This window comes from Mesoplodon densirostris, chromosome 16 (assembly GCF_025265405.1).
Source record: "Mesoplodon densirostris isolate mMesDen1 chromosome 16, mMesDen1 primary haplotype, whole genome shotgun sequence".
Classification (NCBI taxonomy): Eukaryota; Metazoa; Chordata; class Mammalia; order Artiodactyla; family Ziphiidae; genus Mesoplodon; species Mesoplodon densirostris.
In genome coordinates, this window is record NC_082676.1 from 29475598 (window position 1) to 29495525 (window position 19928).

The 19928-nt window shown below is 44.5% G+C and overlaps 1 protein-coding gene across 1 annotated transcript; it reads right to left on the reverse strand.

Moving 5' to 3' along the window:
• Positions 1 to 3693: 3693 nt before the first annotated feature.
• On the reverse strand, positions 3694 to 19255 carry ZNF343 (zinc finger protein 343). Its single transcript, XM_060079045.1, is given in 4 exon segments — positions 3694 to 4986; positions 11404 to 11463; positions 11643 to 11802; positions 19123 to 19255. Coding segments are annotated over 3 exon segments (993 nt in total). The 5' UTR covers positions 11761 to 11802; positions 19123 to 19255; the 3' UTR covers positions 3694 to 4171.
• Positions 19256 to 19928: the final 673 nt, after the last annotated feature.

A 19928-nucleotide genomic window follows, 5' to 3' on the forward strand; every position in this document is an offset into this window, starting at 1 on the left:
TATCTGTTTTCTTTTAGAAAAAAATTGATAAAAAATTTATACATGCTTACTTTGAATATATGAGAAATATATGTACAGGTATTTAAAAGTCAGATTAGAGCTTGTATGTATAAATTAGGTCACTTTAAATCTGACCCACTGTACCTAATTTCACAGCCAGGGGCCGTCAGATTGCCAGCCATCTTGAAAGTCCCCCCAACCCAGATCCTGTCTGTGACCCACAGGTGGCCCTCACATGGATTCATCACACAAGGTGCCGCCAAATCATCGCATTTTTACACGTTCTTTTGTCAGATTACGGAGTTTCCACACCATTGTGTTACTGGGTCAGATGTTCCCATATCAAAACTGATGTTCGGGCTTCCCTGGTGGCGCAGTGGTTGAGAGTCCGCCTGCCGATGCAGGGGACACGGGTTCGTGCCCCGGTCTGGGAGGATCCCACATGCCGCGGAGCGGCTGGGCCCGTGAGCCATGGCTGCTGAGCCTGCACGTCCGGAGCCTGTGCTCCGCAACAGGAGAGGCCACAACAGTGGGAGGCCCGCATAACGCAAAAACAAAAAAAAAACAAAAAAAAACTGATGTTCATTTTTCATAATCTACTGCCATGTTTTTCAGAAAACGAAGCAAAACTCAACATGAAAAGGACAGTTCTAAAACTGAACACGGGGAAGAATGCTGGAGGGTTCTGAAGTCAAGGTCATGGCTCAAAAAAAGGGGCAGGACATTTGGATCATTCAATGAAAAGGCCCAAACGAGGTGTAGCTCAAGGCTTTCTAGAGTGGGGTCAAGTGAGGAGGCCAGGAAGGATGTAGGAAGCAACTTGAGTTTGAGCTCCCCAGTTCCCCAAAGCACCCCCACCCAATCGAGGCTTGACCCCCCCATTAGTATAGGACCTGCCTGGACACTGCAGGCCTCTGAGTTTGAGGCCACTGACCTCCTGAGGGAAATAAGCTCTTATTGTAAGTCTGAGCTCCCCCTCCCTGGGGGCAGAAACCAACATCCTAGGGAGTGGGGATGTGTACCTTCCTTTCTTCCCAGGGAGAGTTCACCTCACACACCCCTGTTCTGCTTCCTGCTGGGATGGAATACAGGAGCTGGTTCCAGTGGCCCTTCCTAGAGATAAAGGACAGAGTAGCAGCAGTCTGGGGAAGCCCCTTTCCAGGCTTGCAAGATAAACCCATACCCCTCTCCCTTTGCTGGGCTAGGACTGACAGTCCTTTCCCTGGAACACGTCTGAGGTCACTACAGGTTATAAGGGACTTCAGTTAAAAGGAATCTGCATCATTTTCTTTCCTCCCACCCTTCCTTCCCAAAGGAAGGTGCTGGTTTGTTCACAAGTTTCTCTCCCAAGGGCAGGACACAGGGAGGGGTCTTGGCGTCATCTGGAACATAGAGGGCCTATCCCTCTTCAGACCCTAGAGACTGCATACCCATAAACACTTTTCCCTTTGTGGCTTCCAGTTCTGACCCAAAGCAAAGTGTTGATGTTATAGGGGCAGTTCCAGCAAAGAAACATGATGGGAAATGTGGCAAAGGGTGGGGACCCACGCTCCCTGCACTCACATCCTCTCCACCAGAGCTGACTCAGGACCCACTGGAAAGCTGACTTCGTGGCCTTTGGACTCTCTTTTACTGCCCCCTCCTTTGATAGTGCATCAAAATCAGTCTGTGTTTTTTCTGATTTTCAAAGCCTGATATCCATTTTGTGGATCTGGCAAACTCCAACTGAGCAACAAATTTGCTAGAGCTGAGGCCAACCCTCTCCAGTAAAGAGTTCTGGCTTAGGACATAGAAGTCAGAGCCAGGGAATGCAGAGTTGTCAAAAATCTGGGCAATTTGGACTCTGAGGGAGGAAGACTAGGAAAGGGTGTGATTAAAGGCCAGGTCCTTGGGCTGAAAAACAAGGGCAGGGGTATGACCAGGTTGTCTTGGACCAGTTAGTGGAGGGATGATGTGGGTGTCATTAGCAGGACTAGACCCTAGAATTGGAGGGAAGAGGGAACGTGGCACTGGAGCTGTGTTTAGGGGTTTTTTTGTTTTGTTTTTTTTTGGCCACCCCACGCGGCTTGCAGGATTAGGGCCCAGGGATTGAACTCCGGCCCTCAGCAGTGAAAGCACAGAGTCTTAACCACTGGACCACCACGGAATTCCCTAGGGGTCTTTAGACTTATGATCTGACACAGAAGTAGCTAAGAGACCCAAAGCAATGATTCATGACTGGAGAACAGTTTGGGCGTGGTTAAAGGACCTGACTCTGGAATCTGGAAGGAAAAACAATGCTTCAGTGGTAGAGAAGGATACAGCAGAGACCTGAATAGAGACTAGAAGGAAGAGACAGAAGTCAGGGAAGGGAGCTTTCACAGAAGCCAAAGGGAGTGATCAGTCAGAAGAGGCAACCCAACCCCCAGAGACCCGGGAAATTCCCTCCCTTCAGTGGGCATGCTCCAGAACCTACATCATCCTCCCCATGCAACGAATCAGATCCTCCAATAGATCTACTAGGTTGATTGGGACTTATTTTTTCTCAAGGGTTGAATTCATGCAGAAATCCAGGTTGTGAAATCTAATTCCTTTCCAGACAGATGAGTGACTAAGGTACATAGCCTGAGCTTATTGAACATTTTACGAGAACAGAAGGACATGAAAACATGGAAAAGAATGGGTGTTTGAAAATAAAACAAATTGATTATTCTTACTTAAATAAAGCCTTCTACTTCTTTATTCCATCTGATTATAAAAAGTGGAAAAAACATGTTTATTAAGTTGTTACTGCCATCTTCACTCTCAAAAAGAGTATGGGGGGCTTCCCTGGTGGCGCAATGGTTGAGAGTCCGCCTGCCGATGCAGGGGACACGGGTTCGTGCCCCGGTCCGGGAAGATCCCACATGCTGTGGAGCAGCTGGGCCCGTGAGCCATGGCCGCTGAGCCTGTGCGTCCAGAGCCTGTGCTCCGCAACGGGAGAAGCCACAACAGTGAGAGGCCCGCGTACCGAAAAAAAAAAAAAAAAAAGTATGGGGAGGGGTGGGGGTCAAGACTTCTGAAACTCCCCTAGGAGGTGAGTGAGGTAGTGATCTGTGAGGAGGGGTGTCAGAATAAGGCTCCGCCCACAACCCCACCCACACAGGCCTCCCTGAGTGTCCTCGGCTGCACCAGAAGGTGTAACTTATTGCTAAAGCTTCCCAGTCTCCCTCCCTGCCTTGTAAAGCTTCTCCCTCAAAAGCTGTTCTCTGATGCATCCTGAGGTGTCCTTACCCATTCTCCCCGCACACACAGAGCTTCTGTTCTGTATACTCTGGGGTTTGTTGAGGAGCGACTTTTAGCCAAAGCCTCGTCCACACTCCTTGTGTGCTTATGATATCTTAGGGTGGATTCCCTGGAGAGACAATGAGACAGAGAATTGAGTGGCTTATCGGGGAATGAGGACAGGACTGGGCAGAGGAAGAAGCTGACCTGCAATGTGTTTGAGATCATTCAGTCTCATGGGGACCTTGGGATCTGGGATGACCCTGTGGAGCTGTCCCAGCAGAGTCAACGGCTAGGGTTTTGTTTTGTCTCCCCGTATCAATCAGTCGTTGGCCAGGAGGCATCCCTTGGGAAGTGCAGCTCCCTGTGGCTGAGGACAAGTCTAGTGAGGAATTCATCTCTGCAGCCATCAGCAGTAGTCGGCTGGAGCAGCCCCACAGTATCCCCACATAAGGATTCTCCCTACAGTGTGTGAAGAAAGCTGACTGATCACAAGAGCCTTGCCCACACTCCCTGCAAACACACAGCTCCTCCCTGAGTGAGCCATCTGGAGCCCTCCTGTCGGTTCTTTTCCCAAAGCCTGTCAGCACTCCCTGAACACACGACGCTTCTCCTGAGTCGGCCACTGGATGTTCCATAAATGCTGACTTATGGCTAAAGCTTCCCCACAGTCCCCGCACACACACTTCCCACCTAAGCGCATCCTCTTTGTGCACTGAGGGTTGACAGCTACCCACACTCTGCACGCATAAGGCTCCTGCCCTGAATGTGCCTCACTGCCCGATGAGGGTCAACACACCTCTGAAGCTTCATTCACAGCCCACACACACATACAGACTACTCCCCACATGTCTCTCTGGTGTAAGAAGAGATTCGACTAATTGCTAAAGTCCTGCCCAGGACCCCTGCATACACAAGACTTCTCCTCTCAGTGTGTCCTCTGGTGTCTTATGAGACTTGACTTGTTGCTAAAGCCTCGCCCACACTCCCTGCAAACATAATACTTCTCCCCTGAGTGTGTCCTCTGGTATACAAGGAGGAGTGATTTCTGGCTAAAGCCCCGCCCACACTCCTTGCACATGTAAGGCTTCTTCACTGAATGTGTCCTCCGGTGATTAATAAGGGTTGACACCTGGCTGAAACCTCGGCCACACTCACTATACACATAAGGCTTCTCCATTGAGTGTGTCCAATGGTGTCGGATGAGGTTCGACTTATCTTTAAAGCCTCGCCCACACTCCCTGCAGACATAGGGCTTCTCCCCTAAGAGGATGGTCTGGTTTGTAATGCAGTTTGATTTGGGGCTACAGTCTAGTTCACATTCTTGACAGTTGACTGCTCCAGAGCTTGAGGTTTCTAATTCCTTTATTTCTTTGTCTGCTTGCACAGGGTTTACCCTTTGGGCTGCGCTGGCGTCTATTTCTACCACTGCGCTGCCTTCTCCAGGACTTGCTGACTGTTCTCAGGGTGGGCTGGGCAATGCACGGAAGGGCCGTCTCTCCTCTGTCCTCAAGCACCAGGGTCTGGAGTCACCTTTCCTCTCTTGGCCTTCTGTGTTTTCCCTCCAGCAGCTGTGAGCAGAATACTGCTGCCCCCGATGCCCCAGGCCAGAATCCCCCAGGTGGAAGTGATTTTCTACACACACACCCGGGAAGATCTGCAGCGTGTGTTAGCTGAGGAACTGCTGACAGAAAAAGGCCAGAAGGCAGGAAGAACAGGGGTAGATCTCTGGCTTTGGTTCTGCTGGAGAGAGAAAGTTTTCAGTTAGAGAAGCCCTAAGTAGGGCTGCTGGGCTGTTCTGCCTTGTCTTAGGACAGAAAGTGTCTTACTGCCACAACTGTAATTGACAATATACATACAACATAATTTGTTTCCCACCAATAATTCCTTTACATTCCACTTCTACACATTCCATTTTCTACTGCAATCCAGAAAATCCATAACAAAAGCATCTTCTATATGTCAGTCAGACCAGGAACCTTTTTGCTCTGCAAGTAGCCTCAACTACCCTTAGCCTTTTCCTCTGACTAAATCATCTAAGTCTATATCACATTGATATAGACTGTCCACAACTCTTTTCTACTTGGAGGTAACAGTCTCTATGACCTATGTGGAAATCTCTTTCATGCCTTTTCTATTACAAAATAGAAGACTGATATACAAAAAAAGTCACTAGGTCTGGAAGGCTTTCAAATGTAGGAAACAGTATATGAAACAGTGGTTAAAGAGACTGTATATGAAATAAATCTGAATTTCCAGTTGCCCACCCGCAAACAAATACTAAAAATTTCTAAGTACTAGGTTCTCTACTAAAGTATTGTGGATTCAGCAGTGGACAGAAAGACATGCTCCATGATTTCAGGATTCTGGTACCTTGTGCCCAAACTAATCCCATTATAGTGAAATCGATGTGGCTATGGGATTTGCTTTGGCCAACAAAGGTTAGTGAAAAGTTAGTGCTTCTTCCAAACAAGTTTTAAGAGGCACAGTATGGTTCTATAATTGCTGTTTTCCCTCTCCCTTAAGAATCCCATGACCCAGATAGAGGCTGTTCCTTTTGCCTAGATCCCAGAGCCAGCAGAGCTGAACCAATAGAGCTGTCTACCTGAACTGTAGACAGTAGATATTAAGTAAGAAATGAACATTTGCAAGGTTTGGGGTTGTTTGTTATCACAGCATTACCTAGCCTAAACTAACTGAAATATCTCCCCTATGAAAGCTTTAAAGATTATTTCAGGGAGTACCTTTGAAGAAGAGACATCATAACATGAGTATGTGAAGAACTAGAGAAAGAGAGACTGGTTTAGGAGGAAAAATAGTATGATCTCAATTTTTGAAAAGTTTGAGAATAAACTTATGCTGTCTTGTAACCAAACAGAAATATGAAGATAAAGCATAGGTGAGACAGTGACAAAGAAAATGGATTCATTATAATAGGTGATGGGTAAAATCGTTGAAGTTCACAAACTGTTCAAGGGTGTGAATACTGACATAGAAAAAAAGAGTATGCGACACTAGTCCTATGGACCCTTACAGTCCAAAGAAAAGAAAAAAGTAAGAGAAAAGTCCACAAGAGACATAAGAGGCAGGAGGACTGCAGGATATTGTGGTGCTGAGCAAGACAAAGGACACAACTTCAAGAAATGCAAGTGGGATCCAGGTATTCAATATCAAGACTAATCTGAACAAGGTCATTGTGACATTTTCCTCGGAACCCGTTAAACATATTAACACAGAGAAGGAAGATAATATGACAAGAGAAAAATAAAAACAAAATCTAGTTAGATTGACTAACTGAGGCCAAATCAAACACAAAGGACCAGACTGAAACAGATGAATCCACACTTAATTAGATGGAGCTCAAACTAGATGAAATCAGATCAAAACACGTCAAAGAAGATGAAAATGAAAAAAGTAAACCTGATTAATCCATATCAGGGAAATAGCTATGCCATTTAAGGAAACCCCTGAAGAAACTCCTGCCTAAAACTAGTTTGTGTCTCCAAAAATGTGATTTTTCTCTACCTGCTTTATCTAGAACTACAGGAGTATCTAGAACCACACTATCCAATATGGTAGCCACTAGCTGTATGCTTCCTGAGCACTTCAAATGTGGCTGGTCTGAATGAAAACGTGTTCTAAGTATAAAATAACAGCCAGATTTTGAACACTTAGTACAAAAATAAAGCGTAAAATATCTAATTAATTTTTATACTGATTATATGTTGACATGAAAATATTTTGACATATTGGGTTAAATAAGATATTAAAATTAATTTCACCCATTTACTTCTACAGTTTTAAATGTGGTTACTAGGAAATTTAAAATTACTCACATGGCTCACATTATATTTCAACTGGACAGCACTGATTTAGAACAAAGGGTGGGAAAACTATGGCCCACAAGCTAAATCTGGCTGTCTATTTCTGCACAGTCTACAAGCTAAGAATGACTTTTAAATTTTTAAATAGTTGGAAAAAAATCAAAAGAATAATATTTCATGATACATAAAAATTACATGAAATCCAAAATTCAGTGTCCACAAAAGTCTTACTAGAACACAGCTATGCTCATTCATTTACCTGTTGTCTATGGCTACTTTAGCCCTACAAGGGCAGAGTTGAGAGTGGTTACAGAAACCATATCACCCACAAAACCTAAAATAGTTACTTTCTGGCCCTTTACAGAAAAAGTTGGCCAACCCCTGATCCAGAGAAATATCACAATCAAAAGTATTTATCAACCTAGATTTAAAGAATCAATGTCAGTTTTTACATAAATGAAAAAAATATGGCTTATGAAACTCAAAAGCCATACAAACTTTGATATAATGTTAACTTCTGTCTTAGAAGGCATTTCTCACTGTTCTCCCCTAGCATACTGTGCCTCCACTGCTGTTCCTTATATCCAGTAGGCACCCCAATTCCTTAGGGCCTTAGCACTGACCAGGCCCTCCACCTGAAATGCTCTTATCCTAGATATCTAGAGTTCTAACTCCCTTTGGTCAAATGTTACCTTCTTGGTGATACCAAATACCCAATTTCAAAATTCAGCCAGCCACCCTCTCACACTCAATACTCCTTTATCCGGTTCTATTTTATTATTATTTTTTACTATGTAGTGCTTATCACCTTCTAACATACCATATTATAATATCCCTATATATGTAATAACCAAAAATGGAGTATAACCTTTAAAAATTGTGAATCATGGGCTTCCCTGGTGGCGCAGTGGTTGAGAGTTCGCCTGCTGATTCAGGGGACACGGGTTCGTGCCCCGGTCCGGGAAGATCCCACATGCCGCGGAGTGGCGGGGCCCGTGAGCCATGGCCGTTGAGCCTGCGCGTCTGGAGCCTGTGCTCCGCAACAGGCGAGGCCCCAACAGTGAGAGGCCCGCGTACTGAAAAAAAAAAAAAAAAAGAAAATTGTGAATCACTACATTGTACACCTGAAACTTATGTAATATTGTAAATCAACTATACCTCAATAAAAAAGAAAATTAAACAATGCAAAATTTTAAAAATAATAATAATGTCCCTGAATATGAAGCTTTTTCTTAGCTGTCTCCCTACAGTAGAAAGTAAGTCCCCATGGGCAGAGATTACCATTTCATTCACTAACATGTTCTAAGTGTCTAGAACATTTTCTGCCATATGGGAGGTGGTCAGTAAATCTCCACCGAATTAATGAAGGAAAGAACACTGCCTCACCAACGAGAGCAGATTCCTATAATTCTCCAGCAACACTTCTCTGTATAGGTCCCTCTGCTCAGAGCTCAGTCTCTTCCATTCTGCCTCTGTGAAGACCACAGCCACATCCCTGAATGTAACTGGTACCTATAAACAAGCAATAAATTAAGGGACATACAGCAAGTCCCCACCAGTCCTCCCACTATGAGGAACATAGCTGGTGGCCCTGGAGAGTCTGGATATGCAAGAAGTTGATCTAATTCTTTTCAGAGTACATGGTTCTCTGTATCAAGTTCTTCTGGGCATTATTACTATGGCTTTGTGTTAAAATCTGATGAGCACATAACTGATGCATAAAACTCATTCCTGGCCCTCGGACGCTTTTGATTTCTTTGGAGAAATGATTTGTGAATCAATTTGAAAACCTAAAGCACTGCTCAATAACCCTGAGGAATGGAGGAATTCTGAGATGAAGAGTAGAGCATGGGCTGGAGAAGAAAAAAAGCATCATGTACACAAGGCTTGGGCTGGGCATTAGGGAATGGAGACGATTTAGAGGAAAAAAATGAAAGAAAACTTCAACCATAGAGAAAAGCAGGAGTGAACAGATGAAGCCCGGAATAAGTATTTTTGAAGAGTTCAGGTTATACTAAATGGGATCTGCAAAATCTGTCTTTGCCTGGTATTTTAACAACCTTTTTAAAATAAAGCCCTTAATGCTTCACTCATCACGTAGAGCAGTACAGGTGAACCTCATTTTACTGCACTTTGCTTTATTGCCCTTCATAGACATCAAGTTTTTTACAGTTGAAGGTTCATGGCAACCCCGCGTCAAACAAGTCTATTGGCGCCATTTTTCCAACAGCATTTGCTCACCACGTGTCTGTGTCAGATTTTGGTAATTCTCACATTTCAAATGTTTTTATTATTATTATATTTGTTACAGTGATGAATGATCTTTGATGTTACTTCTGCAACTTGCTGAAGGCTCAGAGGATGGTTAGCATTTTTTAGCAGTAAAGTTTTTTTAAAGATTTTTTTGATGTGGACCATTTTTAAAGTCTTTATTGAACTTGTTACAATAGTGCTTCTGTTTTATGTTTTTGGTTTTTTGGCTGTGAGGCATGTGGGATCTTAGCTCCCTGACCAGGGATCGAACCCGTACCCCCTGCACTGGAAGGCGAAGTCTTAACCACTGGACCTCCAGGGTCCAATAAAGTATTTTTTAATTAAGGTATGTATATTGTTTTTTCACACATAATGCTATTGAACACATAATAGACTACAGCATAGTGTAAACATAACTTTTATATGCACTGAGCAACGAAAAATTTCATGTGTCTCATTTTACTATGATATTCACTGTACCATGGTGATCTGGAACCAAACCTACAATATCTCCAAGTTCTGCCTATACTTCAATAAGCTTCCTGGAATGAAAGCAGGGCATTTAGCTCACTTTGCTTCCTAGCCGCAACCCCACTGGACATTCCCTAGGAGTATAACTTTGTGTCCACAGTGTATCAATGAATGAACAACTCATAACCAATAGGGGAAGATGAATTTACAATCCAGTGAGACTATAATTTAACTCATAGAACTGAAAAGTTGTTTTCATTTGACATACCAGGAAAATCTATTTAGGCTTTCTCTCATTCTTAAATTCATATATTCTTTCTTTCCCTTTCCCTCCTTCTCCCTCCCCTTATCTATATAATTTTTCTTTGAATATTGGACATTTTAGGTAAAATATTGTAGCAACTCTGGATACCAACCCTGCCCTCTTCCTAGGCTGTTGTTGTGGCTGTCTGCTTGTTCATTTGTTTTGAGACCTGTCTGGATTAGTTCGATGAAGGTTATTTCCCCTGAAGCAGTGGCTCCTCAGAGGGTGCAGCCTTGAGCAAACACAGTCACCCAGACCTTCCCCCTCCTGACAGAGGGTTCTCTTTGTGTCTCTCCTTGACTTCCCCGTTAAGCTTCCAGCAGGTCTGCCTCTATTGGTATCACACCCGGCTGTTAGCCTCCACTATTGGTTGCTGATTGCTCTACTGTTTTCAACAATGTCCTGGAGTATAAATGGCTCCATAGTCTGATCCAATTAAAGTCAGATCCTTTTGCAGGGGTAATTTTGAGGCGAGTATTTGAGACTTACTCTGACCCGTAGGAGAGCTCCTCTCAGCAATCTCTTTCCCTGCTTTCTCTATTAAACTTCCAGCTGACCTGCCATTTCCCTTGCTGCTATCACAGGCTTCGCAGTTTCCTCTTAATTGCTCACCACCAAAATCTCCACTGTTTTCAACAACACCCTAAGACTTCAACTTCCCTACTCAGTTCCACACAAAGCCAGTCCCCTTAGGGAGTGCTGTAGAGCTCTCTGTTCCTATGGCCTGCCTCCCACCAGGGCAGGACCTCTGCACCACTACTCAGAGGTGGCACAGGACTGGCAGACCACTTCGCTCAGTGTGACACTCCTGCTCTAACAGCGGGGCACTGGGCAGGGGTGGCAGCTCCTTTTCTTCTCAGCATGCTTCGCGTAGCACAGGATCTCTGTCTGCCCTATGAGCAAGATGGGGAGAAGGCAATAAGGTCCCTCCTGATTCTTGACCACCTGTGCCTGAGACAGAGCTTCCATCCTACAAACAGGGTCCAGTGGAGACAGAAAACGCCAGACTTCTTGGCCATGCTTGCCTGCCACACTGAGCTGGAGGGAATAAGAATTGCTGGTGGCTTGCCCCTCCCAGGGAAAAAGACTGGGAACTGGGGGAAGAAAGTCCCATCTTCTTAGCTATACCCATTTGGAGTACAGCTTCCATTACACTGAGTGGAAGGGTGACCAGGAGGGAGCAGGTTGTGGGACAAATGCTACAGACTTGCTGATCTAGTAGATTTTCTTGAGTAAATGTTTCGCTACTTGCCACATGTCCGTAAGAGCAATTTTGAGAGACTTTAAATAAATGTAACTCCAACTCACCAGTATTTTGGACTTTTCCCTTCTTTTCTTGAAGCCAGTCAGTCTTGTGAGAAGGCAAACCTAGAGAAGGAAAAAGAAGCTATGAGAAACTGGGGCTCCCATGGTGCTGCCAGAGCCACTCCTCCGTGCCTTGTGAAGAGGAAGTCGCCCCTTTCCTCAGCTGTGATCACAAGGCATTCGCAGTAAACCTGGAGCCTTGCTCCCCCTCTTCACCTCTCTGGACCCTCAACAGCTCTCACCTTTTGCCTTGTGATTCTGAGTCGGTGTCTTCACAGTTTCCGTAACTTCCCTGTTCTCCAAAGGCAACATCTCCTCCCAGTCCTGCTCTCTCCAGGCAGAAGAATCAGGCAACATCATGGAGTCAGCCCAGTGTTCGCCTTGAAATTCTGCCAGGAGGCCCTGGTAGAAATGATTTCATCTCAAGATCAATTTCTGCTGCCTGGTGTGATTCCTCCAAAACTTACTTATAAAAGCCCAACTTGTTGCCATGCAGCCAGGACCTGTGGGACAGAGAAGCAATTTGACATTGCTGGGACCCTTACTGTGGGCCCTATGCCTGTGCCTCTTCAGCAGGGATCCTGTCCTCTCACACAATACACGTAGAGTCTCAGTCCACAAGGTTTCTTGCATTTTTTTAATCTCATTCCTTTCTAGCCTGTAGGCCCTTTGTGGTAGATATCATCATCATTCCCAATTATTTGTTTCTCTCTATAATTCTCTGCCCCTGACATCAGGCTTGGTCTCATGACTTGCCCTGGACAAGGAAATGTGACTGAAAGTGACAGTGCCACTTGTAAGCACTGCATTATTCCACCATCTCCCATGTTCTGAGAACAGAGGAAAGGTAAACCTACTCTAAAAGAAAAAAAAAACAAGGAGGTACTTCCCTGGCAGTCCAGTAGTTAAGACTCCACACTTCCACTGCAGGGGGCGCATGTTCAATCCCTGGTGGGGGAACTAAGATCTCACGAGCCACGAGGCATGGCCAAAAAAAACAGACATAAAATCCAAAAGCCAGTAAGGAAGTGGTGGGTATATTTTATTAGACATCAATTAAAAGGTTCAGTTTAACAAGGACCCCTTTAGGAAAGGTGGGGAGTGGGGAGCAGGGTTTAATATGCGTGTTTAATCTTTGATTGTCTTTTCATAAAAAATACTGCCGGATAAACAACAAGATCCTACTGTATAGCATGGGAAATATATTCAAAATCCTGTGATAAACCATAATGGAAAAGAATATGAAAACGAACAGATATATGTATAACTGAATCACTTTGCTGTACAGCAGAAATTAACACAACATTGTAAATCAACTGGACTTCAAAAAAAAATTTTTTTAGGGCTTCCCTGGTGGCGCAGTGGTTGAGAATCTGCCTGCCAATGCAGGGGACACGGGTTCGAGCCCTGGTCTGGGAGGATCCCACATGCCGCGGAGCAACTAAGCCCGTGCGCCACAGCTACTGAGCCTGCGCGTCTGGAGCCTGTGTTCTGCAACAAGAGAAGGCCGCAACAGTGAGAGGCCCGCGCATTGTGATGAAGAGTGGCCCCCACTCGCCGCAACTAGAGAAAGCCCTAGCACAGAAACGAAGACCCAACACAGCCAAAAATAAATAAAAAATAAATAAATTTATTTTAAAAAAAATTTTAATACTGGAGGTATACATAGAAAAATAATAAAACTGATCATCTATGGAAAATAAACCTATCTGTTTGCAGTCATGACTATCCTAGAATCCAAAAGTCCAAATAAAAACTAGAAGCTGTAGCAGCTCATACAACTCAATATCAAAAGTCACAGCTCATACAACTCAATATCAAAAAAAACAACTCAATTAAAAAATGGGGGGACTTCCCCGGTGACGCAGTTGTTAAGAGTCCGCCTGCCAATGCAGTGGACACAGGTTCAAGCCTTGGTCCGGGAAGATCCCACATGCCAGGGAGCAACTAAGCCCGCGAGCCACAACTACTGAGCCTGTGTGCCACAACTACAGAAGCCCGTGCACCTAGAACCCGTGCTCTGCAAAAAGAGAAGCCACCGCAATGAGAAGCCCACACACCGCAACGAAGAGTAGCCCTCGCTCTCCACAACTAGAAAAAGCCCACACGCAGCAACGAAGACCCAACACAGCCAAAATTTAATTAATTAATTTTAAAAAAGAAAAAAGGGCAGAAATCTGCAGAGACATGGATAGACCGAGAGACTGTCACACAGAGTGAAGTCAGAAAGAGAAAAACAAATATCGTATGATATCACTTATATGTGGACTGTAGGAAAATGATAGAGATGAACTTATTTGCAAAGCAGAAATAGAGTCAAAGATGTAGAGAACAAACTTACGGTTACCAATGGGGGAAGAGAAGGTAGGTTGAATTGGGAGATTGAGATTGACAAGTATAGACTACTATGTATAAAATAGATCACTAATGAGAGCCTGCTGTATAGCACAGGGAACTCTACTAAATGCTCTGTGGTGACCTAGATGGGAGGGAAATCTGAAAAAGAGTGGATATATGTATACGTGTAACTGATTCACTTTGCTGTACAGCAGAAACTAACACAACATTGTAAAGCAACTATACTCTGATAAAAATTCATTTTAAAAAAAGGGAAGATGTTTAGTGAAGACTGATACACAGTATGGCACCTAGAGGCCTCAAATTTTCCGTATACACAGAACATGGACTGGATAAGAAGCATTGCCACCAATGAATATACAATTCTGCTTTCCAACTTTCTACCAACACTAGGAATTATCTAACTTTTTTATCTTTGCTAATCGAATACATTTAAAATATCCATTTTTTGGAAGATAAAATAAAATTAAAAAATAAAAATAAAAAATGAGAAGATGTGAATAGACATTTTTCCAAAGAGGGCATGAAAAGATGCTCAACATCACTAACCATCAGAGAAATGCAAATTAAAACTACAGTGAGATATCACCTCACACCTGTCAGGATGGCCATCATCAAAAAAACCACAAATAACAAATGTTGGTGAGAACTCTTGGTAGGAATGTAAATTGGTGCGCCCACTGTGGAAAACAGCATGGAGGTTCCTCAAAAAACTAAAAATAGAAGTACTATATGACCCAGCAATTCCACTCTGGGTATATACCTAAAGAAAACAAAGACACTAATTTGAAAAGATACATGCACCCCAATGTTTACAGAAGCATTATTTACAACAACCAAGATATGGAAACAACCTAAATGTCCATCAACAGATGGACGGATAAAGAAGACGTGGTATACATGTACTACAATGGAATATTACTCAGCCATAAAAAGAATGAAATTTTGCCATTTGCAACAACATGGATGGACCTGGAGGGTACTATGCTTAACGAAATAAGTCAGAGAGAGAAAGTTTGTATCCAACATCTCCTCATTTCCCCTATCTCCAGCCCCTGGCAATCACCACTGTACTCTCTGCTTCCCTGAGTTCAGCTTTTTAAAATTCCACATATAAGTAAGATCACACAGTATTTGTCTTTCTCTGTCTGACTTATTTTACTAAGCATAATACCCTGCAGGAAATATAGCCAATATTTTATAATAACTGTAATGGAGTATAATTTTTTAAAATTGTGGATAACTATGTTGTACACCTGAAACCTATATAATATTGTAAATCAACTATACCTCAATAAAAAAAAACTAGAAGTAGTAAGTTAATTTAAATTTAGCAAGGTGGCTGGACATGAGGGGTCAACATACAAACATCAATTGCATTTTTAAATACTAGTCAGAAACAACTGGAGAGTTACATCTTAAAAACATTTCCAAAAATATCAAGAACATAAAATGTATAGGAATGAATTTGAAGAGATGTGCAAACATTCTACACTGAGAACTACAAAATGTTACTTTGAGAAATTAAAGACCTAAATAAATAGAGAGATATACCAAGTTTGTGGGCTGGAAAACTCAGTACTCTTGAGATGTCGATTCTAACCAAACTGATCTACGGATTCAATGTAATTCCAATCAAAATCCCACAAGACTTATTTTTGTTGAAAAAAATCTAGCTGATTCAAAAAAATATTTGGAAATGAAAAGGACCTTGAATAGCTAAAATAACCCTGTAAAAGAAGACTTATGATAAATGGTTTCAAGACTTAGTATAGGGACTTCCCTGGTGGCGCAGTAGTTAAGAATCCACCTGCCAATGCAAGGGACAGGGGTTTGATCCCTGGTCCAGGAAGATCCCACATGCCCCGGAGCAACTAAGCCCATGAGCCACAACTTCTGAGCCTGTGCTCTAGAGCCCACGAGCCACAACTGCTGAGCCCGCGTGCCACAACTACTGAAGCCCACGCACCCTAGAGCCTGTGCGCCACAACTACTGAAGGCCATGTGCCTAGAGCCCATGCTCCGCAACAGGAGAAGCCACTGCAATGAGAAGCCCCCACACCACAACAAAGAGTAGTCCCTGCTCACTGCAAACTAGAGAAAGCCCGTGCGCAGCAACACAGACCCAATGCAGCTAAAAATAAATTTTAAAAAAATTTTTTAAAGAAATATAAAAAACCAGACTTAGTATAAAGCTGAAGTTATCAAGACAGTGTGATGTTGATTAAATTAAATTAACGGAACAGAAGAGACTGTCCAGAAATAAACCCACACTTACACAGTCAATGATTTTCAACAAAGGCACCAAAGCAATACAATGGTAAAAGGAGTCGATTCAACAAATGGTGCTATAAACAAGTACTATGTCAAACTTCAAAACCTCCAACCATCCACAAAAAAATACATCAAAATGGATCATAAACCTAAATGTAAAAGCTAAAACTTTAAGCTTCTAGGGGAAAAAATCATAGAATACCATCATGACTTTGGTGTAGGCAAAGAATTCTGAATCAGGACACAAATTCCAGTTGTTGGAGGTGATGGTTACATGGGAGTACATGTCTGTCAAAATCCATTGAAACATATACTTCAGACCTGTGTAGTTGGTTGTATGTAAATTATACCTCAGTTTTTTTAAAAAGGGTAAATTTAAGTCCTTCTCAGTTAAGGACACATAATGAAACATTTATAAGTGAAATGATATGATGTCTAGAGTTAGCTTTAAAATAATTCTGCAAAAAAAGGTGGGAGGCAGGGGTGGTATATGAAACAACCTTGAACATGAATTGATTATTGATGCTGGACAATGGATTTATAGTTTCTATGTGAAAAGTTAACCACCAAAAAAAAAGGCATTAATTATGTAATTTTGTTATGTTTTTAACTTAGAAGAAAGCCCTCTGGCAGCAGTTACATGCTCCAAAGATGTGTTGTAGAAACTAACAGTGCAACTCTTATCCGTCACATGTAACAAAGAGAGGAATCATATGTGAGCATAGGTTTGTTCAAATAAGTCAGTGCTGAGGGAATAAAATATTACAGAGACTGTAAAGCCCAGTGCCTGGCACAGAACAACTCCCAATAAATGGTAGTTTTAATCATTTTTTATTTTACAACAGCTGACACAGTCTTGGGAATCCAGCAGCCAGGATGAAATGTTGCTAGGGCAAGGATGGTGGTAACCTGAATGAGAGCACTTGTCTGGGGTAATATTCCCTGTTAAAGGCCTTTGCCCTTAAATCAGCCCTGGTATCCTACAGAAACAAGCAGGTCCTCTGAGCCTCAAATGGGACACTGCAGGGCACAAAACGTCAGGATGAGCAAAGGAAATTTGCCCAAGGTCTGGAGAACAGAAGACACTGCAGAAACATGGAAGGTGAGTGGCATCCACCTGCAAGAAGTCCTCTCGTTCTCTATACAGTCCTCTCTGGGCAGGCAGGGATGTGAGAAGGTGAACCTGAGGATGAAACAGGCAGTGTGAGCTTCAGGACTGTCTCTTGGCCCCCAGATACCAAGCTAAAAATCCCCAAGCTTAAAATGAGGGGTGATCCTCTTCTTTAAAAAAAAAACAAAACAAAAAAACAGCCTCAGATCTGTCAAAGAATGTAGACAGCTTCCTGGGGACAGAATCATGTGTGGGCATCAAAATACAGCCTGTCCTGATATGCAATTAAATAGGAAAATTATCCTTTGTTACTAATAATAATTAACACTTACTAAACTCTTACTATACACCACAGACAATTCCAGGCACTGTACAACTTTTGTCTCCCAAAGGCCAGGAGTTAGGTCTTCTGATAAACTGAGGTGACAGAGCTAGAAAGTGACTAGATTTGATCTCTAGCTGTGGAGTGCCATGGCCTTAGCCTGTTGGATGAGTTGTAATGTCAGTGATGGTCAACCCCTACCGGGTGTGACAGTTCTCAAAGCATATCCACAGACAAGTTGAGGGGATGTATATGAAACAGGATTGTCTGTGAATTAATGAAGGTTGAATCTGGTGATACGTGCATGTGAGTTTACTGTACTATTCTACTGCGCGGGTTTAAAACTTGACCTTACCCAAAAATTAAAGTCCTGATACCTGGGCTTCACCAGATCCCAGAAGTGATTTGGACAGTTGGCCAGCAGCCCTCAGAGGTCCCCACACTACCTAATCTGGGTAAGTCCCAAACTAGAGGTCTGAACCCCAACACATGAGGGAAAAGCATTCAAAGAGAGGGAGAATTAGCCGAACAAGCCACTTACATTACAACCAAATCTGGGATCTTTGTCATAAAGCAGAGTGGGCCCCGGGATGAGGACAAACCCTGGGACAAGAGATCCCAGAGAAGCAGACCTGCCTGCACTCAAAAAACTGCCTAGATGCAGGCCCCAGCGGTGCAGTGTACCATCACTGCAGGATGTCTGCCTCAGGCCCCAAACTTCCCCATTTTCTAAAAACCCCAGGAACTCCAGAGCCAAGACACTCCACCACCCCTTACGGATATTTTGACCACATTGAACTCACCTCCACCCACCCCCAACAAGCCAACGCACAGCAGGGCCTGAGATGCTCTCTCCTCCACCCCACCTCCGCCCAATCACCACTGGGTCATATTCAGCCCCATCAAAAACAAAACTTGACATTCACGATCAGTCCTGGGTTCCCACAACCGTTCAGAGATGCGGGACCCACGTAAGTGCTCCCAGGCCAAACAACACCCAGGGACACATGGCCCAAGCCGCGCCCCCAGCCCCCATCACAGGGGATGACTATTTGGCCCTGGCTGAACACACCCCTACACCCCAAATAAACGCCGGGGATGCACACTGGAGCTGCCCCCTACTCGGAAATTGTTTGGCCCAGAATATACCCACCCTCTTTCCAAGAAAGAAATTTGAGTTCCAGGCCTCTCGCCCCAGCCGAGGAGTGAAGGTCCGCGTAACGCCCCGCAATTCAGGGATTCGCAGCTGGAGGAGTCACCCCATTTCCCCGCCACAAACGCGCACCTCGAGCCGCGCCCCCTCCTCCAGGCACGAATCCACCCGAACCCGCCGGCCTGGGCCGCCGCACTCCCCCAGCAGCCGCACTCCTCCCCAGCTCCCAACCCTAAGCCCTGCCCGGCCTCTCCCCACCCTCCTGCAGCAGAGGAGGGACACCGTGGGGCCACGGGCCCGGCAGGCCTCGCTCTCCAGAGAGGACCGGATCGCTCACCCCACCCTCGGCCGCTCAACTACACCAGAACTACAGTTCCCAGAATCCTCGCGGACTCCCTTCCCGCTGGCCGTCCCGGGAGCCGCTTGTGGACCGCGCGGTTAATTTACCACGACAGTGGCTATGTAGTGACAGCCTACCCGTCTCTGTTTATAAAATACCCATACATAAACAGGTAGTGGTTCCCGAATGAAATCTCTGTTCCCTCTGCCTCTTCGCTTGAAAGACTCCCCAGAAGCCTCTGCGGCCGCTTCCGTGACGGCTTCCAGGTCCCCACCCTCGGCGCTCAGGGTCACCCGGCGAAGGCATATCCAGTTGACTTGCGGAGGGTAAGGCTTCCGGTTGCAGGCGCCTCCGGTGGGTTTTTCCTCTCGTGACCAGGCTAAATTCCCTGGGCTTAGGCTCTAAAATATGCATGTCACCTTCCGCGAGCACCATCTAAGTTTGGCTCTGTGCTGTCCGCTCACCCCTGTGTTCATTGCCATTTTACTTGTGGGGGGCGGGGGCGTTGGCGATTGGAAAACGGACTGCGGAGGTAAAGCGGACTCCCAAAGCCTCTGTTGATCCCTTACACTCAACTCCGGCGCTCTCCTTGCCGTGTAGTCACTTTCCCCTCGTCCAGGTCCTCAGGGTTAGGGACAAGCTCACATCCAGTTCCTAGAGGATGGAAGTGATCTCGGGTGGCCTCGGCCTGTGGTGGTTTGAAGCAGCATCTCAGTTCCCAGACCAGAGATTGAAGCCGCGCGCTGTGGCATTGAGAGCACGGAATCCTAACTGCTAGACCACGATGGCCAGTGGCTAGTGACAAGGCCCTGGATCGTCTGCTTTGTTGAAATGGATTTCAGCAAAGAGATGGAAAGTAGTGAAACAAGTAAAGTGTTTATTAGGATGAAAAAAAGTACATGTGGATAGACACACAAGGGCGGGCTCAGAGAAAGAGTAGCACCTTTGGGGTAGTTTAAATCACTTACGT